The 23,924-nt window shown below is 33.9% G+C and overlaps 2 protein-coding genes across 2 annotated transcripts; one reads left to right on the top strand and one right to left on the bottom strand.

The window, feature by feature from the left end:
- Positions 1-911: 911 nt before the first annotated feature.
- LOC121223036 (probable cadmium/zinc-transporting ATPase HMA1, chloroplastic) lies at positions 912-7,012 on the top strand. Its single transcript, XM_041103964.1, has 13 exons — positions 912-1,691; positions 1,857-2,007; positions 2,090-2,274; positions 2,391-2,537; positions 2,728-2,923; positions 3,234-3,346; positions 3,916-4,157; positions 4,367-4,472; positions 5,073-5,237; positions 5,717-5,933; positions 6,115-6,302; positions 6,377-6,463; positions 6,671-7,012. The coding sequence occupies exons 1-13, from the start codon at positions 1,197-1,199 to the stop codon at positions 6,845-6,847; spliced, it is 2,469 nt and encodes an 822-aa protein (XP_040959898.1). The 5' UTR covers positions 912-1,196; the 3' UTR covers positions 6,848-7,012.
- Positions 7,013-10,327: 3,315 nt separating this feature from the next.
- On the bottom strand, positions 10,328-11,983 carry LOC107900510 (transcription factor MYB73). The gene has a single exon (XM_016826125.2). The coding sequence runs from the start codon at positions 11,514-11,516 to the stop codon at positions 10,614-10,616; it is 903 nt and encodes a 300-aa protein (XP_016681614.2). The 5' UTR covers positions 11,517-11,983; the 3' UTR covers positions 10,328-10,613.
- Between the last annotated feature and the right edge of the window lie 11,941 nt (positions 11,984-23,924).

Raw genomic sequence — 23,924 nt, 5'->3', positions numbered from 1 at the left:
TATGTATGATATATATATAGGGAATTGTTTGCGAGTATCCAAAAAGCTTGAACTCCTGATCACGTAACAGCCGTCACTTGGCCCCCGGTTATACTCGAACGCATGATCGCATCATGACCGCCGACTAGGACCTTCATGTAGACTTCGACCCTTGATCGTATCAAGCATTATTACCCTGAAACCAGATTTCCCCACGATGGGTTTCTTAGGTGATGGTTCTATCTAGCCATGACATATTAAATGTATGTGTATTGAGGCGCGTTAACATCCCCGACCCCTCAAAACTACCTAAGAACTTTTGCCATTTTAGTTGAAAACTCTGAACACTTTCAAAATACCTTAAACCCCAAAAATTCTAAACCCTAACATTAGAGAGAGAAATGGAAAGCACATCCAGTTGGGCGCGCTTTTCTGCCATCTGTGCAGAAAGCACACCTAGCTGGATGTTTTTTTCTTTCTCTCCTAAAATCGGCCTATTTCCCTAATTAATTTTCAAATTGGCCTAAATGCCTAATTAATTAAAAAATGACCTGTAGGCCTTATTTTACCTGTATTTTGCTTCTAAAAGTAAAATGAGTAATTTTTTTATCCGCCATTTAATATTTTTTGTTAATCAAATTTCATTTGGGTGAGTTTTCGATACACTAACATTATTTTTTTTATTCTACAAGTAATCTTAAAAGATTAACATGCGTCTTTTTTTAACATTTATGTTTTAATTTTTTACTATATTCTTAAATGATATTTCAATAGCAATATACCGAATAATTTCTCATTTTATTTTACAAAAATAAATAATAAATAATAAAAATAAGAGTTTATATAAATGAAAATAAAAATAAAAATAAAAATAGGGAGAAATAAATAAAAGTCCAACTTACAAGGAGAGAGAAGCAAAGGCATGAAGTTCCAATTCGAAATCGATGGAGAGTCACTGTCACTTTCCAGACCAAACGAACGGCACGAAGCGTATCATCTGGCTAATGGCATTATTCATTTCATGTGGTAAAGATGAGCTCATGCTGTGCCTCTTATAACAGCATCGCCCCCCTTTCTTTTTTCCTATACGTTTCTTGGCATTAATTAACCCCCAAATCTCAATTTCCAAATACCCACACACACTCTCACTAATTTCGTCCCAAGGCGTTGCCTTTCCTGGCCGCGACTCCCCCGAAATTGATGGCCTGAATCTGCAAATGGAAACTCACTCCATTTCACTCACCAATTTCTCACCTTTGACTCGCCCTTTACGCCCATCACGACTCAGACGCCTCAACTCTTTCCACTTCAAACCTTTGTTTTTCTCTCCCCTCTCCACCCGCTACAAATCCCTCTTTCTTCCTCTTAATTCCCACACTATCCGAATCCGCTGCGTCGCTAATCACGGCCACCACCATCATCATGAGCATGATCTTGATCATGGCCATGACCATGACCATGACCATCATCACCACCACCACCACCACCATCATGGTTCTGGTCAATTGAATGGGCCCCAGAAAGCCGTGATCGGGTTTGCTAAAGCCATTCGATGGATGGACCTGGCCAATTTCCTGAGAGAGCACCTTCACCTCTGCTGCTGCGCCACTGCACTGTTTATTGCTGCCGCTGCTTTCCCTTATTTAGTCCCAAAACCGGCCGTCAAGCCTCTCCAAAATTCCTTCCTTGTCCTCGCCTTCCCTCTCGTTGGGGTAAACTCCATTTCTCTTTTATGTTCCATTTGGTTGCTGAATTTTTGCATCAAAAATAGTAACTTTCTTATTATTTAATGGAATAAATGGTAATTATGTTCGACTCGATATTTGATTTTACTGTATTTTAAATCAGCTTACTTGTGTTGCGTTTTATTTGGTCAGGTTTCTGCGGCCCTTGATGCCATTACTGATATTGCTGGTGGGAAAGTGAACATTCATGTACTTATGGCACTTGCTGCCTTTGCCTCTGTTTTCATGGGGAATGCCTTGGAAGGAGGGTTGCTTCTTGCAATGTTCAATTTGGCTCATATCGGTAAGTGTTTCGAGCTGGTTAAATTTGTTTCAGAGGCATCCTATGTTTCCTTGGTGTAATTGTGAAAGTTGGTTACTTGCAGCTGAAGAATTTTTTACCAGTCGTTCAATGATAGATGTGAAGGAGTTGAAGGAAAACTATCCGGATTCAGCACTTGTACTAAATTTGGATGATGATAATTTGCCAAATGTTTCTGATTTGTCATACCGAAGCATCCCTGTTCATGATGTGGAAGTTGGCTCCTACATTCTGGTCACAACTGGTGAGGTCTGTGATAATAGGAATATGGATTCTATACTGGGTTAATATTCTTATATTTTATGTTTTTTAATTTTTTTATGTTATAAGGGTAAGTTTAATGGTGTGAGCTGCTATTTTTCTAGGCTGTTCCTGTAGATTGTGAAGTGTTCCACGGTAGTGCAACAATTACTATTGAGCATTTGACTGGTGAAATCAAACCATTAGAGGCTAAAGCTGGAGATAGGATTCCAGGTGGTGCAAGGAATTTGGATGGTAGAATGATCGTTAAGGTGTGTTTATGAATTTTTCAGAATGCTAAATGTAAAAAAGTTCAACTTATGTTCTTTTATCTTCTGAAATTGTTTAGTTAAAAAGTGAGTAAATAGATTTTTCTTGCAGGGAACTTTTCTTTTTTTTGTCATTTCTAGTTCACATCCTTCACTTATGTCTTGGGTTTTCCCCGTAATAATTTCATATTAGGTGCTTAAGACATGGAAAGAATCAACGCTTAGCAGGATTGTGCAGTTAACTGAAGAAGCGCAATTGAATAAACCTAAGCTGCAAAGGTGGTTGGATGAATTTGGTGAGCAGTACAGCAAGGTGGTTGTAGTTTTGTCAGTTGCCATTGCAGTTCTTGGGCCTTTTCTTTTTAAGTGGCCATTCATTAGCACTGCAGGTAACTCTTAGTATAAGCTGCTTTGCAATTATCACAATTGTTTCTCTCTCTATTGCCTTGTGCCATTAATTTTGTTATCCATGGTTTACACCCTTTTATCTTCTAAGAAAGGCCTCTTCTGCTAACGCATCTTAGTTTTAGTTACCTTAACTGGCAATAACCCCACTTTGCGTCAACTCTCACTGAATAGTCAGTCTGTTTAGTTTGAAGCTTTACTTGTCTTGTTCTTCCTCTTGACAATTCTCTGATGTTATCTTTGTCTGTTTTGAGTTATCTCCTACCTGTCCGATGTTTGGTGTTGATTATGCAGTTTGCAGAGGATCAATCTACAGAGCATTGGGGCTTATGGTGGCAGCATCCCCATGTGCCTTGGCTGTAGCTCCACTGGCATATGCTACTGCAGTGAGCTCCTGTGCGAGAAAGGTATCAGTCACATGTAATCAAGGAGTGTTCACACATGCATTCTGTCACTGTCAGCATGTTCTTTCTCAAGTGTATACAAGCCTTTTTCATAAATGTATTTATTTTCATTTGTTAAGATAATGATGGAAGCCCACCGCATTGCAATATAGCTATAATTAAGATACTTTTGATACCTTAGACTGAGTCTAACCATTATTAGTTTTCTGTACTTTGGTTGGATCAGCTCATATTTGTTTTTTGTTCTGAACAACTTTGTTATTATACAATTTCTAAAATCATCTTTCTAGTACCTTGATAAATTGTGTATTCTTGTGTATATGTTTCTTGATTAATTTTGCCTTGCACAAGTTTTTGTTAGAGCCAATAGGTTGCTTACTTTTTCATGGAAGTTAGTAATAACTTGGAGGTCATCGGTACATGTCTGTTTACTTGATGATGCTTGTAGAAGTCTAGATTTATCTAATTGCTTAACTACTGAAGCTCTTTTGGTGTTAATATGAATCATGAGATTCACCTGATCTCCTCCAGTCTGACTCTCTCTCTCTCTCTCTCTATATATATATATATAGGGGATATTGCTAAAAGGTGGGCAAGTGCTAGATGCTCTAGCTTCCTGTCACACTGTTGCATTTGATAAAACTGGGACATTGACAACTGGAGGGCTTATGTTTAAAGCAATTGAACCAATTTATGGTCACATAATTGGAAACAAGAAGACAAATTTTACTTCCTGTTGTGTTCCTAACTGTGAAGTAGAAGCACTTGCAGTAGCAGCTGCGATGGAGAAGGGTACTACTCATCCTATTGGAAGGTATTGTATAAAATGAAATAGTGTATCCCCTGTAAGTTGAGCATCTGTGGTCTGTGCAACTCATTCTGTGACCATAGCCCTCTAATAAGCTAATGAGGGTAATAACTAATTTCTACTTAACTTGCCATTGTGTCTTAATGATGGTCATATTTCTTGTATGAATTATTGTCATAATCTTGTCAAATTATTTATCATTCCTTTTATTCCAGGGCGGTTGTAGACCATAGCATAGGGAAAGACCTTCCTTCTGTTTCTGTTGAAAGTTTTGAATATTTTCCTGGCAAAGGTCTTATTGCTACTCTCAACAGTGCTGAGGTAATGTCTTTTACCAATATATTTCATATGTCTCCGTGATATTTAAGGGGAAACTGAGTTATCTTCAAGTTTGCTGAAATCACTAATTTTCATTTACAAGCAATTTGAATCCTCCATTTTGTTCCTATACCTTGTATGTCCAGTTCATTTACTACTGTACATTTGTAACTTAGCAGACTGCAATTTCCCTCCTTGAGGTTCTTTTATGGCACTTATAGTCATTGGGGTTTCTTCTACTAGAGGATCTAGTGTTAGCTTTTTTGCTAAAAAGAGAAGGGGGGGGGGGACAATGGGTATTGTCATAATTTCATTAAAAGCGCCTTTCATGGAAGTGTCAAAAAACAGGGAGAAAAACACAGTCAAAATGCAAAATTGTAGTTCAATGTTGATTTTTCATGTCGAGCAACATATAATCAAAATGAAGGAGGATAGAATAATTTTCTTCAGCCTGAATTATATTTATATCTTATGACAAGACACGTTCCTTTGAACTATGATACTGACTTCAACTATAGGGCTTATTCACTGTTAAGTATTTGCTGGCTTCCTATCAGTTACATTGAAACCATCCTGCTTACAATCATTTCTGCTTTGTTATAGTCAGGAACTAGAGGAGGTAAAATGTTAAAAGCGTCACTTGGTTCGATAGAGTTTATCACTTCACTTTGTAAATCTGAAGTCGAATCAAGGAAGATTAGGGCAGCTGTTAATGCTTCTTCTTATGGAACTGACTTTGTTCATGCTGCTCTTTCTGTTGATGAAAAGGTGTGATTCCCATCCATTATGTTAGTTGTTATGCTTTTCTCACGTCAAGATAGACATGCATTTGAAATACCAAGACACGAGCAAGCTATATCTGTTTATCTTTTATAGAAAACATTTACCTAAATATGTACAGATTCTTTGATATTACTTTTAAAAGCAGATGCATCTGTATTGGGTGTTAAAGAATCAGGAAAATGTGTGGAAAGACTTGTTATATGCCCAAAACACTATATCTAACTCAAAAACAGCTGCATATGAAGATGTTAACTGCTTGCTTTTTATGCATATATTCAAGTCCTCAAATTTTTATGCTTTGACAACCGGGCTATTTTTCGCGGACAATTGCATTTTGTGTAAGGTCAATAGACTGTATATGCCATAGAGTACATGTTGAATTTGTGCTATTTGCAGAATCATTTATTTTCTGATCAATTATTTATGTTGTATATACTAAATTGAGTTTTGTAATGTATAAGCAGGTGACTTTGATTCACCTTGAGGATAGGCCTAGACCAGGGGTGTTAGATGTTATTTCTGAATTGAAAGATAAAGCAAAAGTCCGAGTAATGATGTTAACTGGTGACCACAAATTAAGTGCATGGAGAGTAGCTAATGCTGTAGGCATAAATGAAGTCTACTGCAGCCTAAAGCCAGAGGATAAACTCAATCATGTGAAGAGGATTTCAGGGGATATGGGTGAGCCCCAGATTCTTATTAAGTTAAATATTTTGATATTCAGTAGATATTTGGTGGCAAATTCGTATTCCATATCTCAGTGGAGTATTGAAGTATTGTGTGAATCATATCCATGATTACCATCTTTGTATTAAAATGATCAGCCAAAGAACGAGTTACATTTTGTCCACCTTCATGGCAGGAGGAGGTTTGATCATGGTAGGTGAAGGTATCAATGATGCACCAGCTCTGGCTGCCGCAACTGTTGGAATTGTATTAGCACATCGTGCTAGTGCAACTGCTATAGCAGTTGCAGATGTCCTATTGCTTCAGGACAACATTTCTGGTGTTCCATTCAGTATAGCCAAGGCTCGCCAAACAACTTCACTGGTACTCAGTTAATCCCTTCCTTATTCCTGTTCTCTGATTATGCAGACAATTTACAGATGCAATTTAACATGCAGGTCAAGCAAAATGTGGCCCTTGCCTTAACGTGTATAATCTTGGCCTCTCTCCCATCAGTCTTGGGGTTTCTTCCGCTTTGGCTGACGGTATGATCAATTTGATGATTGCCTTGTCTTGCAAAAACTTATGAACCCTGTTTTAATTTTTAGAATAAAAACATGGTCCATGACACCTGAAACTGTTCCTGTCGACTTACATCTGTTGAAGCTGTATGTATATTATAAGTAACTAGCATGTATATATCAATCTGACATCATGAACTGAGCTCCTCTTCTGTCTCGGGTAATGTACAGGTTCTCCTGCACGAAGGGGGTACTCTTCTTGTTTGCCTCAACTCTATCCGTGCACTAAATGACCCGTCATGGTCCTGGGGGCAGGATCTAAGGAATTTGATCGGTAAACTCAAATCAAAACTTGCATTTTTGAGACATAACGCCACTTCAAGCACCATCCAGACTGCACCTTTGTAAACTAATACTTAGCTTAGACTTGGTAAGAAATTTTTCCTTGATTCTTTTTTTGTAGTTAAGAGATGGCTTATTCTCATATTGTTGTTTATAAACAAGAGTCCAAAACTGTGAAAAGTTGATACATCAATGAATCAATGAGTTAAATAAAGAATAGGTTGTGCAGACTATTTGGTTGTTTGACCCCTTTTAAGTTAAATAGTTTCAACCAGCTTTTCAGCATTGGATATTGCTTCAGTTGAACATTATGCTTCTGCAGTAGTGAGAATGAATAAGCTGTTGCTTTCCTGATTTTCGTGTTTGAGGTCTTTCCTGTGCTGTGAGCTAAGGACTGAATGTCAAAGTTTGGTGACATGTTCCCTCATTTAAGTCAATGGAATTTCAAACAATAATCGGGAAAGAAAGAATATATGTTTCTACATAAAAACATTTAATAACATTGCGGTCATGTGATCTTAAGCCATAAGTTTTACCATCCGTAAATTTTATATTATATGTGTTATATTGTAATAGTAAGAAAACGGTGGTACACATTTAATAAGAAACAAACCCTGTTCATGATTTTGATTGATGAGGGTGAAGTTGACCACGTATAGCCATTTAGCATTTGGATTTTACTCTAACCATTTCCGACGTACACCAAAGCTATTTTTTATACTTCACGCCTTACCACCGCCAATATTAATATTCAAACAAGGAGGGTTTTTTATTAAAATGTGTTAAAAAAAATTTTATGTATTGAAATGAGGTGTCAGAAAATTTATTTACGAAAATGGGGTATTTTTTTCAGAGGCGCCAATGAATAAAAAATATTAAATTTTTTTTCTTTTTAATGGCGCCTATTAGATAGGCGCCAATGAATATTTTATATTAAAAAAATTTATAAAATATAATTAAATATTTTTCCAGGTCAATATATAACCCGTATAATACATAGTATTGTCGCCTATCTCAGATGCGCTAATGGTGGTGCCTATCTGAGAGGCGCCAATGGTATTATTTTATGTAAAAATTTATTTCAAAAAATTAATAAATACTGTTAAATAAATACAAAATCAAATAAAATTACATAATATAAAAGTTACATTATATAAAAATTAAATGAGTTAACAACAACTATATAATTAAAAAAGTTAGTTATAATTAAACTTTTAATAAAATGATTTTTAATTTTTTTATAAACTTTTATGTTAAACTCACCAAATACTAAACTAAACACAACAATTTATAGCTTAATCCTAAATTACTAATAAATTAAATTTTAAATAATTACAAACACAAAAATTTATAACATAATCCTAAATTACTAACAAATTAATTATAAAATAATTACAATATTCATACAAAATTACAATATTCATACAAACAATATTACAATATTCATACAAACAATATTACAATATCCATACAAAATACTAATCCAAAACTATAAATACAAAATTCATTATAAAATAATTACAATATTCATAAAACATTATAATATTCATACAAAATACTAATAAAAACTATAAATACAAAATTAATTATAAAATAATTATAATATTCATACAAAATTATAATATTCGTACAAAAAGTTACAATATACATACAAAATTACCCATTGGCGCCTCCCTATGAGGCACTTTTAATGGCGCCTCCTTACGAGGTACTTTTAATGGTGCCTCCCTATGAGGTGCCACCCGACTCATTTTCTCCTTTGACCCGTTGATCGTATTTTGACCCATATTTTTATTTAAATTTTTTTAAAAAAATAATATTTTATTCAAAAAAAAGAAAAAAATTTAATAGTTTTTTATGCATTGGCGCCTCTGAGATAGGCACCAATGAAAAAAGTAACTCATTTTCGTAAATAATTTTTCTGACACCCTATTTCAGTAAAAAAAATTTTAGCCTAATTTAGTAAAAAACCCAAACAAGGATGCTTAAAGAAAACTTCGATAATGTTCCAACAAACATAAACAAAAACACCTTTGCAGCAAATTGCCAAAAAAAAAAAAACCTTTTTCCCACTTTTCTAAGATGGGTTTTAATCCTGGAATTTGATATTTAATTTCTTTTATTTTAATTTGATATTATTTTTATAATGTTATTAATGAGTCCAAATTAATAACATCCTTAATTATTATCATTAAATTGATGACATAAATTTTTGCTATAAAAAAGTTATCAATAGAAAAACCCACATTATTATTTTAATAATAGTAGTTAGCATTGTTATTGATTTCAACTTACTAATAATATTATAAAAATAAACTAAGATGATAGTTGACTCGATGGGCTCATGATGTATGAACATATCGTCTTTAATTTAAATTAGTTTTTTCAAAAATAGTTTGGAGTCCGGAGGTTAAAATTTTGGGTTGCGTGAGTTAAATGGATTGTAACATAAAATGTCACCCTTAAGCTAAACGACAATTGCTTCACACCGACAACCTTTGTCATGGCGCCCCATGTTTTTTTCATTTCAACTTGCTAACAACTTCTACCTCTTAAAGCTCAAAAAAGCTGAGAGTATAAATTCCACTTCAAATTCAAGATCTGAAAGTTTGATTTGAGATAAATGAAATTAATTAATCTTTTATTATAATATTTACATGGTATAAAGTGATAAAATAGTCACTAAGAATAAAGGTTTAAGAATGGCTAATGATTAATCTTGAAAGAAGTGTTTATAAGAGGAGAGTTTAGAATTGATCCCTTCTAACACCCCAAAATTCAATTTTGAAAAGTCATTAAAATTAATGAGATACGATCATCTTTTCAACACATGATGGTAAGGTGTCTTTTTTCAAAGAGCTAATTGAGTCGAATATTAAAATACTTAAATTAAATTCAAACTCCAAGTTCTTCTAATCAAATGAGTGTGGCAGACTTAAAGATTGTAAAATTGCAGTGTGAACAGCATACCCCCATAGAAAAGAAGTGAGGGTTGTTAGCATTTGAGATTCTCACACTTCCCATTTCATTTCTAATCAAACGTGTGCCCTTCACCTTCCACAAAATTTCATCCCTCATGCCCACCATTTGCTTTACTTAACCAATCTTTCTCTTCCTTAAACCATCAAAACAACACTAACATAAAATTATGGGTTGATACAATTTTTGTCTAATAATAAAAAAAGGGTTACTTAAATTTAATGAAAATATTTTACTACGTCGAGAAGCTACAAAATAAAAAGGCAAACTGCTTTTCACTTGAATGGTAGTTCATTTTTAAAAATTAAATATGTGGATAACATAATATAAGAAACTAACATATAAAAGGAAGTTGATTAAAATAAGAAAGCTAAAGTAACTAGGTTAGAAGTGTTTTAGAAAAATGAAAATTTATACTAACAAAAACATATACAAATTTTGTCTTGTTTTCAGTTCCCTGTTATAAGAAGTATATTTATAGTTCCAAATTCAGAAAATTCTCAGATTTACATGCAAAAATAATTTAAATTTAGATAAGAATACAAAACCAATAAAAGAGACGTGAGATTGAAATTTCAATGGGAATTTTTTCCCTTTCTTTTTTTCCGTTGTCTTCCTTCACTAATATCTACTAAAAACAAGGCTAAGAGACAGGTAAATTTTCATTAGAAAAGTCTCTGTTTTTTTCTTTTACTCGCCATTTTTCAGCTTTTTCACCCATCTCTCTCTCCGTAAAATGAACAAAATTATTCACCGCCTAATTCCCATACCAAGAAAAAACACAGCCCAGTTTTTTCTCATCTTTTACTCTCATTTTTAACCTTTCACTCGATCTTACTCACCCCGACTCGGTTCACAGCCATAAGATTCCTGAACCCCCATCCAAACACATCCCCATTCCCGCTCCTCCCGAAACTGCGCCGTTTTGTTGCTGCTGCTGTTGCTGCATCTGGGTCATGTAATTCCTCACCTCAACCCTTATCATCTCTTGCATCACCGCCATAAACTCCACACTGAACCCCATCACCCCACCTCCCCTTTCTTCACTCCGATTCTGAGTTGACTCGGTTATTGGCTGGGTTGACACCACCTCGCATGACTCCACCCCCGGTAAAGACAGACTCAGTGAGGTCGGTGGATCGTTGGAAGATGATGCCGCTTCCACTCCAGCTGGCGTAACATTTACATCAACGTTAACACCGCCGGTCCTTGGGATCGGCTTGTACACGTGAGAAGATGATAAGACGGGAACACTAGAATCGCTCACATCCGATCCCGATGGGCTCCCTGGACTCATGTATAGACCAGCACTCACCGATCTTTTCAACGGTTGCCGTTCCTCTCCTCCCAGATTACCATCATACCCTCCATTAGCAACGAAATTACACTCTTCCCCAACCGGCAAGCACTTACGTTTTAGCGTGGAGTTCCAGTGGTTTTTAATGGCGTTGTCGGTACGGCCGTTGAGGAGTCGGGCTATGGTGGCCCACTTGTTACCGAACCTGGCATGTGCTCGGATGATGGTCTCGTCTTCTTCCGGGGTGAAGGCACGGTGCTCAACTTGCGGTGACAGTTGATTGCACCATCGGAGCCGACAGGATTTACCGGATCGGCCGGGGATTGATTTGCTGATCGAAGACCAGTTTCTGGGGCCATGTTTCTGTACCAGCTGCTGGAGCAACTCATCTTCTTCGGGGCTCCATGGACCTTTGATCCGATCCATTTCTTTTCTATCCGGTGTGCTTGTTACATCCATGAAATCAAATTTAAAGGCATGCAATAGGGCAGGACTTGGGTTCTTTGGATGTGTTTTTTTTTTTTTTTCCCTGGGGGGTTTCGAATTGCAGCTTAAAACTTGAAAGAAAGACGATTGAGAGCGAGACAGTAGAGGAGAATATATAAGAGAGGAGAGGGAAGTAACCGGTTGAAAGGGTGAAGAGCAAAGCGTAGAGAAGCGTTATGGGCACCGATTGTTCCAGTTAAGCGGTTGGGGGGAAAAGGTAGTTTGGGATACAGCTGGCTAACGGACACGCGTCACATCTGAACTGCACTGATTTACATAAGTCACTCTCTCTTAATATCTTCTTTCCTTTCTTGAGCTTTTTCCGGACTCTCTAACATGGGAGCGTCTGTCCCACTGTCTGTGTTTTATGAAAAGAGAAATTTTATGAACTCAATAAAATTATTGCAGGGAGCGGAGGGAATTTACTTTGTACCTATATAATTCCGATGTAATTGGGAGCGTCCTTTACTTTTGCAATATTTCATTTCATTTTTAAATTTTAAATATTCTTTTTGATGAATTATCAACAAATATTAATTTTTTGTTAGATTATTCGCTTATAAATAAAAATAATTAATTTACATGCTGCGATTTGGGGTAGACTACAAATTGCAAAAAAAAAAAAAAAGGCGCAGTGGGGGATTTGCAAATAAGTTTCTTGGCAGTTTAGGGCGTGTGATGATACGCTCTAAAGAAAGAGCGTAGAATACGGTTGCTTCCTATTCACTGTTCTGGAAGTTATAAAGACAAAACCGAACTCTGCGTACCATTATTTATCACGGAAACAATTTAAACAAATTTTCTTTTTTTAAATAAAATAAAAAAAATAATAGCTTAAGAGATAAAGATGATAACGGTTGGGTAAGGTTTGAGTCTGAGTTTGACTGGGGAAGCCAGCCTGTATAGCATTTTCGTGTGGGATTTTTTATACTTTATAATTTTATTTTCTTTAATTTAAAATAAATAAATAAATAAGGTTTAAAAGAACGGCCGCACGGAAGCTAAACGACAAGATTGGTCGCCGAATCGGAGGGCGAATCATTACTGCTTTTCTGTCAATTCCAGGCTGTAAACCTGCCACCACCTTTAACGGCCTCTCTTAATTAACCGACGCCTGTCGGTCACCCATCCCTTTCTCCTCACACCTAAACCCATCCTTGCTTTGCCTTTACCTGTACGGAACCGGTAAACAAAACCCCGTTTTTATAATCATTTAAAAAAAATTGCGCACGCTCCAACGTCCCCCCAGAGGGTACCTTCCAGCGACCTTCCGTTTTAAAATGAAATAATGAGGGATTAAGAAGTGATTAATCAAAAAATGAAGAGAAGAAATGATGGCATTGCAGAGATCCGTATCTATTTCGGTTACTCGTACATCGTACCTACTACCAATTGCTTGTTGTTTGGCATGAGGAAGGGGTTAATTTTGAAAAGAAAATTATTGATGGGGTCGGTGGTGATGTTAGTAAGTAAATTTGGATGTCAAGATTTAACTGTTTTATTAAATTTCCAACCAAGACTTTTCTTTGGGGGTTAATGTTTTCTTTCAATAACTCCGCCTGTACTTTATCCTTTTCTCAAAATTGTCCTCGCGCATATATAGGTTGGATGGCACACATCAATTATAATAATAATATTATAATACGTGGCTTTGAGGGTCTTCGATTTCAAGTTCCACTCATGGTGGATTTAATTTGGGTTTAAATTATCTTTTTATAAAAATATAAAAAATTAAAAAGATAAAACAAAATCCATCATAATAATTTTTTATTACTTCTTAAACAGTTATTCAAACAATATAAGTTAATTGAGATAGAGAAACAATTTTGGATGACAAATTTTAAACTTAAAAATTATGCAAATTTATTACTATTTTCTTTTGTGGGAATTAAAAATTTGCCATTATACTTGATTGATATGTGTATTGTAATTATGAATTAATGGTAAATTTACCGTTACACCTTAACTTTATATTGAAGTTTCTCATTTTATTTTATTTAATTGAAGTTTGTCATTAAATTTTAATTTTTTATTGAAATTATATTTAATGTCAAATAAGTTAATTAATATACTATTAAAATTAATAAAAACAATTATTTTATAAAAAAATATTTTTTTTCCTTTGTATCTATATTATTTTTCAATTATTTATTTTGTTAAATAAAAAATTCTAAGGTTAAACCGATTGAGTCTTAGCTCGATTGGCACCGACATTGCTGGTAGTGTAGAATGATGTGGGTTCGAGTGCGTTGAAATGTATTATCCTCCTATTTAAGGATTGGGGATGGGCTATGGGTAATTCTAGACATTGTATCTGTAAAAATAGAATGTCGGTAATGACAATAAATCGCAAAGAAAAGAGAAATAAAAATAAAGAACACACAGATTTTGAAACATCATATTCTAATAGGAGTGTAGTAAAATTGAAACACCTTATTCTAATCAATATCAAATAGATGGAGTTTAATAAGGTTTAAAAACCTTATTCTAAAATAAAATAAAAGAAGTGTAGTTTTATATAGATTTTACTTTTATTTTATTTTACTACTGTATTTTATTTAAATAAGAATTCAGGTCACTTAATTCTAACAATCTCCACATTGACACAAATTCTAAATGAACAAGTTCCTCATTGCGAGCTCTCAACGAACAAGTTCTCCACCTCTTCCATAAAACCCTTTAAGGGTTTAACTTCAACAATGAACACCACCCAAGTCTAAGCAATGCTCAAACTTGGTTATAGGAAGTGACTTTGTCATCATATCTGCAGGATTTTCATGAGTACTAATTTTGTTCACAACAATATCACCACAAGCAATAATATCACGAGCAAAATGATACCGAACATCAATGTGTTTTGTTCTCTCATGAAACATTTGATCTTTTGTAAGGAAGATGGCACTCTGACTGTCACAAAATACTTTATTGATTTGAGGTCTTCATTGAGTTCACTAAAGAGTCCCTTCAACCAAATAGCTTCTTTATAAGTATCAATAATCGACATGTACTCAACTTTAGTGGTAGACAAGGCGACTGTAGTTTGCAAAGTGGCTTTCCAACAGATTGCACAACCTCTAATTGTAAAGACATAACTTGTGAGAGATCTTCTTCTATCAAAGGTCTCCAACAAAATCAGCATCAACATACCCAATGACTCCATCTCTAGTTCTTCCAAACTGTAACCAAACATTAGTAATAATCGTAAGTATATTAAAATCCACTGAACTGCTTTCCAATGTTATCTACCGGGAGTCGCCATGTATCTACTAACTGTACTGACTGCATATGATAAATCTAGACGTGAACAAACCATAGCATACATGAGAGATTCCACTGCACTAGAGTATGGAACATGTGACATGTATTCAATCTCATCACTAATTGTGGAGACAAAGCCGATGAAAGTCTGAAATGGGCTACTAAAGGAGTACTAACGGGCTTACACTTTGCATATTGAACCTGCAAAGAACTTTCTCAATGTACCCCTTTTGACTTAGGTACAATTTACTTATTTTTCTATCTCTAAGAATCTTCATACCAAGTATTTTATTTGCCAGTCCCAAGCCTTTCATCTTAAATTCTTCATTTAGTTGGGTTTTGACCTTTTTTATCTCTCATTTATCTTTCGCTGCTATCAATATATCATCAACAAAAAAGAGTAGATACATAAAAGAACCATAACTGTTTTTATTAAAGTAAACATAACTATTAAAGCTACTTCTTTTGAAATCATGAGAAGTCATAAACGAATCAAACCTTTTGTACCACTGTCTTTGTTACTATTTCAAACCGTAAATGGACTTTTTCAGCAAGCAAACATTGTCCTCTTTTTCTGAGACTGTAAAACCCTCTGGTTGTTACATGTAAATATCCTCCTCAAGTTCTCCCTGCAAAAATTCAGTTTTTACATCTAACTGCTCAAACTCCAAATCATGCATGGCTACAATACCAAGCAAAGCTTGAATCGAACTATGTTTCACATCTGGGGAGAACACATCTGTGAAGTCCACTCTTGGAATTTGACTATAACCCTTTGCAATAAGCCTTGCTTTATATATGTCTTCAATTCCTGGAGTCTCTTCTTTCTTTTTAAACACCCATTTACAATGACAAACCTTTTTACCTTTAGGAAGTTTCACAAAATCCCATGTTTTATTTTTGTGGAGTGATTCCATCATCTCTTGCATAGCAAACATCCACTTTTCTGAGTTTTCACAGCTAACCGCCTCAGAATAATTAAATGGCTCTTGGTTTGCATCTATATCTTCAGCCACATCTAAAGCATAAGCAACTAGATCAGTCTCGGCATACTTCTTTAGAGGTTTAATTTCTCTTCTAATTCTGTTTTTGGTGATAGAGTATTGTGGTGAAGAAGCAACTCTATTCTGAATTTTTATACTGGCTTGAGGAATCAACTCTGTAATAGATTTTGGATTAATCTGATGTTCCACCTGCTTTTGATTTTGTTTATTGGAATAGCCTTTAAGAGATAAGTTAGGTAGCAAAGCAATTTCATCAAAAACAACATCTCTGCTAATCACAACTTTTCTATTTTCAAGACACCATAACTTATACTATTTTACACCAGCTTTATAACCAAGAAAAACACATTTAATGGATCTCGGTTCCAATTTTTCAATATCAACATGAGCATACGCAGGACACTCAAAGATCTTTAAATCAGAATAGTCAGCAAGATTACCAGACCATACCTCTTGCGGAGTCTTTTTCTCAATGGCAACAGATGGAGATCGATTGATCAAAAAATATGCAATAAAGGTTACTTCGGCCTAAAAGACTTTGGTAAGTTGGAATTTGACAACATAAATCGAACCTTCTCCATGATCGTTCTGTTCATTCGTTCTGCAACGTCGTTTTGCTATGGAGTATGACAAACTGTCAAGTGTTTCACGATCCCTTTTGACTTGCACAGTTTATTAAACTAATCAGAACAGAACTCTAAGCCATTATTTGTGCAGATGTACTTTATTTATTTTCTCGTATATTTTTCAATCATAGTTTTCCAAGACTTAAATGCGGAAAACACATCACTTTTCTACTTCAAGAAGAATGCCCAAGCTTTTCTAGAAAAAATCATCAATAAAAATTAGCATGTAATTAGCTCCACCTCTCGAAGGCACTCTAGATGGGGACCACAAATCAGAATGAATATACTCTAACGTTTCCTTCGTGTTATGGATTCCTCTGGTGAATCGGATTCTCTTTTGCTTCCTACAAATGCAGTGCTCACAGAACTTCAGTTTGCAAATTCCTTACCAATCAAGAAGTCCTCTTTTGCTTAATTCTACCATACTATTCTCGCTCATATGCCCTAGGCACATATGTCAAATTTTAATGATATCATCATCTGACAAGGAAAATGAAGCGACAGCTTCATCACCAGTAACAGTAGAACCCTGCAGAACATATAACTTGGCAGTCTTTCTCTGCCCTTTCATCACAACGAGGGAACCTTTGAAAATCTTCAAAACCCCACTTTCAACTGTGTATTTGTACTCATTTGAATCAAGAGTACTCAACGAAATTATATTTCTCTTCAATTCTGGAACATGTCATACGTCACTAAGTGTTCTGACAACTCCATCAAACATCTCAACTTCAATTGTTCCAACACCAGAGATTTTACACGAAACATTATTTCTCATCAAAACAACACATTCAGACATTGTTTCTTAAGTTGTAAACCAATCACGATTGGGACTCATGTGGAAGGTGCAGCCCGAATAAATGATCCACTTGCTCACTTTAGAATTGTTGACAGAAGCGACTAGAAGTTCACCATCATTGTAGTCTTCTACAATATTACCAAAATTTTCTAATTGTTTTCCCTTTTGATTCGCAACATCCTTTTTGATCTTATTCTGTAGCTTATAGCACTCAAATTTAATATGCCCTTTCTTCTTGCAGAAGTTACAAGTTTTACCTATGTTTTAAGACTTCGATCTACCTTTATATTTACGCAAGAATTTCATTCCTGTGTCCTTCCACGATCATCACTAACATTTCGATCTTATCTCCCACGAACAATTAGACCCTCTATTTAAGAGTCAGTTTTAACCACAAGATACTTCATCTTATCATACGAGGTCAAAGAATCATAAACCTCATCAACTGTGAGAGACTCGTGGCTATATAAAATCGTATCTCTAAAGGTTGAATAAAACGGAGGCAATGAACAAAGTAGAATCAACCCTAGATCTTTCTTATCATACTGAACGTTCATGGCCTCCAAGTTTGAGAGAATTTCTTTAAACGTTGTTAAGTGTTCGTGCACAGACGCACCTTCCTCCAAACGATGAACATAAAGACGTTACTTCATATGCAGCTTGCTGGTTAGAGTTTTCGACATACATATTTGTTACAGCCTCTTTCATAATCCAGCAAAGGTCTTCTCTTTCATCACTTCCTGTAAAATTTCGTTAGACAAATACAGATGTAACTGTGTTAACGCCTTTCGATCCTTGCACTTCTTCTCTTCCTCCGTCAATATCAAAGGGATCTTATCTACCCCTAGTAGAGCTTCCTCTAAGTCCATCGTGCAAGAACTACCTTTATTTGCCACAATACAAATCTGGTGTTGCGATCTAACAGCAGAATTTCATACTTCAAAGACGTCATTACCATGATTAAGATGAATAACCCGGAAGTTCGGATATCAATTTGTAAAAAATAAAATGTCAGTAATGACAATATATCGCAAAGAAAAGAGAAATAAAAATAAAGAACACACAAATTTTTATGTGGAAACCCTTTCGGGAAAAAACCACAGGCAGAGGAGAAGAAAGTTCACTATGTCGAATTCAAATAATTACAAGAGGAGTAGACTATGTCTATTTATAGGCTTGTAAAACCATATTCTAATAGGAGTGTAGTAAGATTGAAACACATTATTCTAATCAATATCAAATAAATGGAGTTTAATAATGTTTAAAAAACCTTATTCTAAAATAAAATAAAAGAAGTGTAGTTCTATATGGATTTTACTTTTATTTTATTTTACCACTATAGTTTATTTAAATAAAGATTCAGGTCACTTAATTCTAACAGTATCAAAAAGAGTAGATATAATAAAAACTTATAATGAGATTAATGTTGAAAAAAATTCTAAGGTTAATTTATTAAATCTTGATATTTTTTAAATTAATGTGTTGTTAACTATTAAAATAAAATATTTGAAATCATTTTTATTTTTTTAATTTTGTTTTAAAACCATCAAAATTAATATTGAGTGCTAAAATTTTAATTAAAAAAGTCTAAGTTGGTGAAAAAAATCAATAAGATTCAAAGTTTAGTGATAAAATTCAAACACATAAAAGTTGAGTGTCAAATTTTCTCATATTTTAAAAATACAAAGGAAAATATCCATCAAAATATAGTATAGTGATAAATTTCATTGTTTACGCATCATGTCAAATTTTCATTTTAACCTAAAAAAGTGACTTATAAAATTCTAACCAGGCACAAAATCAAAAACCCTAAAACGAAACATAAAAACTATGAAAACCTTAAACATGTGAGAAAAATAAAAAAAACCTCTAGCCTTAACATGCCGAAATGGAGATTGTGTTGCTTCCAAGAGCTTGAACAAATGTTTGGCACTTGATGGAAAATGATGTGATCTATTTTCTAGTCTCTAGCTCTTTAATAATGTCTGTTGCAGTTCGATCTATATAAACAACGAAATAAAAAGGTAGAAAAGATCAAACACAAATTTTACATGGAAAACTCCTCCGAAGAGGATAAAAACTACGGGAAAATAAGGTTTTGGTATTTCACTAAATGAGTAAACAAAAGAGAGTACAATACGAAGAAAATAAATCTAAATGTACTAGATATACAAACCTAAACCCAAAAAATAAAGCCTTAAGTTCTCTCAAAAGGGGTACAAAATTTTTTCCATAGTTACCATAAAAACTCTCACCAAAACTCATTTGTGACATCTTGTCGCCCCCAAAAGAAAAGCCCTATAGTACTACATTTTTAATTGCCTCATCAAAATAGAGATACAAGACCCTTTTAAATAAGCTAAGTTTAGAAGGTTAAAACGACTAAAATATCTCTGAAGTATTCAAAGTTTAACTGGGAAAATACAGCAGAGTTTAATTAAGAGAAGCAACATCCTCATCCGTATCATCACAATGCCATTCGTCGTCGTAACGTTGAGAAGCTTCTCATTGTGACGTCGTTAGCTGACTTCGGTGTTGTGACACTGAAGTCCTCGTGTCATGAGACAGGTTGTGTTAAGTGCCTACAAACTGTCCGATAAATACGAGGTCCACCCCACAGTCATTCATACCATGCCATTGACTTTCCAAGCTGTCATACTACTCTAGTTTGTACCTAGTTTAACATTGTTGCAGTTAAAAAGTGTTTTTAAAAAGTTAGTTTGAAACATTTTACTTTTGAAAGTATTATGCAAAAAGTATGGTTTCTTTAATTTCAATTTTTAAGCAATGTTGTTGAAAATTGCTACAAAAGTTAAAATATTTACTTCAAAAATGAGAATGGAAAGTAAAAAAATAAGTTAATTTAAATAATATACAAATTTGTTAATATTGAATTTTTATTGCAATGCAAACCAATTAGTCTGTGCATTATCCCTTATAAGATCTTAACAAAGGTTTTAGTCAATATGTTGAAAAAAAGTGATGCCTAAATTTATAGTGTCAAACCAAGCGAACTTAATTAAGAGATGAAGTATAAAAGATAACATTCTAATACCATAATAGGCAATACATTCTAAGAGAATCTAAGAGGGTTAAAAAAGATGGATAGCAATAAAGGTAGATTTGTAGAAGGCATATGACCAGGTTTCTTAGAACTATATGGAGGATTCATTATAAGATGCTAGTTTTTTGCAAACTATGGTTTGACTAATTATTCATTGTATTTCCCACTCAACTATGCAAACTATTTGAAACAATAACTTTACTAATGAATTCAAACCTTTCGTGGTATATGGCAAGCAGATCTTTTATCTCCATATTTGTTTGCGGTTGGAATGGAGAGGTTGGAACATTACACTGAAGACAGAATTACCTAAGGTATGTGGGAACCAATTAGATTATCGAAAAATAGTCAAGTTTTGTCTCACTTTTTTTTTGCATAAAAACTTGCCTTATTTTGTGAAAATGAAATCTCACAAGAGAAGAATGTTGATAAGGTCTTGCGCGAATTTAGTACATACATTAGACACAGTATAAATTATAAAAAAGTGAAGGTTTTTTTCTCTAATGTTGATACAAATATTCTTGAGGCAATTGTTAATAGGCTAGGTTTCCAATAGGTAGATGATTTAGGTATGTATTTGGGAGTCCCAGTTTTTCATAGTAAGGTGACAGGTATGCATCAATTCATCGTTGATGAAGTAAGAAGTAAACTGAGTGGTTATAATACCACACTTTTTTCATTAGAGAGATGAATGATCTTTACTTAATTAGTCATCATGGTCATTTTGAACTACTTTATGCAATTCACACTTTAGCCTATAAGGGCTTATAATGAGATTGAGAAAAGTGCAACAAATAAAGTAAGGAAATGTGTGCTTGTGGATTGGGAATCTTGTTTTCAACCTATTGAAAGCTGTAGATTAAGATTGAAAAAACTTTGCAAGAATAATAAATCTTTCTATTCAATTAAATATTAAATTTGATAACCAAAATTGATGTGTATTGTGTACAAATCGTAAGGGAAATTTGAAGTAAAGCCAAGTTTTCTTATTCAATTGAAAGATTGAACTATTCCTATATATAGAGATTTTTATTGAAGATTTGGGACGGCCTCAAAGGTAATATATATTGGTAGATTGAGGATGAGAACTGAGTGCAGTTCTAGGTTGATTAGTAGGTGTCAAATTTGGGGGCTCTGTAGGACCATCTTGTCAAATTGGTTGATATCTTGGAAGATGTGATTGTTGTTGATATGGTCGTTGAAAGGGGGCAATAGAGATGAGAGCTAGAAAATATCGTTATGGTTTATAGCGAATTCATGAATCCAACAAAAAATTGAAATGGATGGTGATGTATGCATATAGAGAGGTTGCATAAAGGGTTATTTACTATATTAGAGGCTTATAAATGCAACCTTAAGTAGGAGTCAATAGCTAAGGGTCAAATTTGGAAGAAATTTTGGAGGCTAGTAGCACTACGAAAGATGTGGTTGTTGGCTAGGGAGTTGTTATCCAATATCGAAAAAAGTTGACAACATATCATAAAAGATACTTGTTGCCAACCATGTGGGCATTCTCGGGACAACAACATTCATGCAATTCAAGATTGTGTTGTTGCTGGAGCAATTTGGAGTAGACTGATTCCAAGCTCCAAATAGGCAAGATTTTTTTTCTTTACCATTGAGTTCATGGTTGGAAAATAATGTTGCTAATGAGTATGCCTTTTATTCAATGACTTTAATTGAGAGATTTTTTTTTTTTGCAATAGAGACTTTGAAAAGCCAAGAATGCATTTACTTTTAACTGGGAGTCAGTTGGTACTAATCAATTAGTTGCATGAAGTTGGTCCTAAGCAAAGAGTGTAAACGTGACAAGTTTGGTCTCTATAGCAAATGGTCATAAAGGAATTCTAGGCTATTAATATTAGATCGAGCAATAAGAAAACATCATGCAAAAGCATCTTCAAGAGGAGTAATAAAAGGCTGCAATGAAAATTGGCTGCTTGAATAAGTATTTGTTGCGTTATTATCGATCTAACATTAAACACGTACTCCTTACCATTGCCAATTAGCCATTGGCCAAGTATAAAAAAATAATAAATACTATATAATTTAGTTAAAATTCGTATAATTAATTTTAATCTCTGCACTTTTTAAAATTTGAAATTTTAGTCCTAACCCGATGGTAACAGTTAAATCTGTTTGATTTAAAATATGTATTAGTCTTGTATTATGCCTAAAGTTATAGATTTAGTCTAGTTCACCAATCAGATCATTCTTAATGGCTATTGTCGAAACCACCTTTTTTGAAAACAAGAAAAAAAGTAGGTCGACTTAAAAATGAAAATTGGAGTCGCCACCGACCCTTTATTAAGGTGTGATCAGCTCACCTTGAAAATGATTTTGGTCTGCGAAATTTGAGAAAACAGGTTCGAGAGTCGGTTACGCACGAGGAAGGGTTAGCACCCTCGTAACGCCCAAAATTAGTACCGAATTGATTAATTAAGGTCTTAATTCCGAATATCGAAAATTCGTGAAGAATTTTAAAAAATATGATCCTCCCTTTTATTAATGTTAATTTTATAAAAGATGCTTGGATAAATTGATGCGGATGCTAAAGACCTCCTTGTCTCAGAGTAATAAAATGTCACACCCAATACATTAGGGCACGACATTTTTAGTCCTCGAGAATAAGCTTGTCTTTTGATTTCCAAAATTTGTGCGGTGAAGTTTAAAAAGGATATTCAATTGCTTTAAGCCAGATGAAAAATCGAAACCCAATACATTAGGGCACAATTTCTCAAAATTCCTAACATTAAATATATCCCTTATTATTATTTTAAAAATTCTCATCTCGAGGAATCAACATGTCATGTCCAATACATTAGGACACGACGTATCAAATTCCCGAGAATGAGCTTTTATTTATGCGTTTTGATTAAAGAATAATCTCGATTATTTAGATTCGACGAGGAAAATTGGAACCCAATACGTTAGGGCTCAATTCTTTCGAAGATTCCAAATGCCGAACTTTGCGTTATCTTGAAAACTTTTGAATGAAATAATTTTGATATTTAAACGATATTAGACGTAGTCTTAAAAACAATGAAATAATAACGTACAACGCGGAATGGTGATTCGTAAATTAAAATGTACGCGAATGATCGACAAAGAAGCAAGAGATACGAGCAAACAATACCATACACGTAAGAGCAATTATCTCACATCATATATAAATTACTAATATTTAAAAAAGTTAATTGAGACATCAGGTAAATTAACGCGCATGAAATTGCGCAAATATAAAATCAAAGATGTAATATACAAAACAATATACATATTAACTTAAGCAAGTATTATGTATTAAATAAAAAACATAATAATAATATAAATGACAATATATATAATAATGTTAGCAAAAGGGTTGAAATAAACCAAATATGTAAAGTAGGGTTTGAAAATAAATTATATAGATTGATTTAAAAAAACATATAAACATATTCGAAAGAAAACTAAAGGTCAATAGTTATAATAATATGAAATCAATGATATATCCATAAAATAAAAATAATTTAATAAAAATTATATACATATATAATGGTATGGTGTACAAGTATTGTCATATAGATTTTTAAAATATATAGATATAGAAGAGAATTTTAAAAATAAATATTATAAAACTGTAAAAAGTGT

The sequence above is a fragment of the Gossypium hirsutum genome, chromosome D11, assembly GCF_007990345.1.
Source record: "Gossypium hirsutum isolate 1008001.06 chromosome D11, Gossypium_hirsutum_v2.1, whole genome shotgun sequence".
In the NCBI taxonomy this organism is placed as follows: Eukaryota; Viridiplantae; Streptophyta; class Magnoliopsida; order Malvales; family Malvaceae; genus Gossypium; species Gossypium hirsutum.
This window is presented reverse-complemented; position numbering and strand designations above follow the sequence as displayed.

Bases quoted from the DNA above. Each gene is read 5' to 3' on its own strand.
- LOC121223036 (XM_041103964.1), top strand. From the start codon at position 1,197: ATGGAAACTCACTCCATTTCACTCACCAATTTCTCACCTTTGACTCGC. The intron at 4,158-4,366 runs GTATTGTATAAA...CTTTTATTCCAG, and splicing joins ACTACTCATCCTATTGGAAG to GGCGGTTGTAGACCATAGCA. The intron at 6,464-6,670 runs GTATGATCAATT...GGTAATGTACAG, and splicing joins TTCTTCCGCTTTGGCTGACG to GTTCTCCTGCACGAAGGGGG.
- LOC107900510 (XM_016826125.2), bottom strand. From the start codon at position 11,516: ATGGATGTAACAAGCACACCGGATAGAAAAGAAATGGATCGGATCAAA.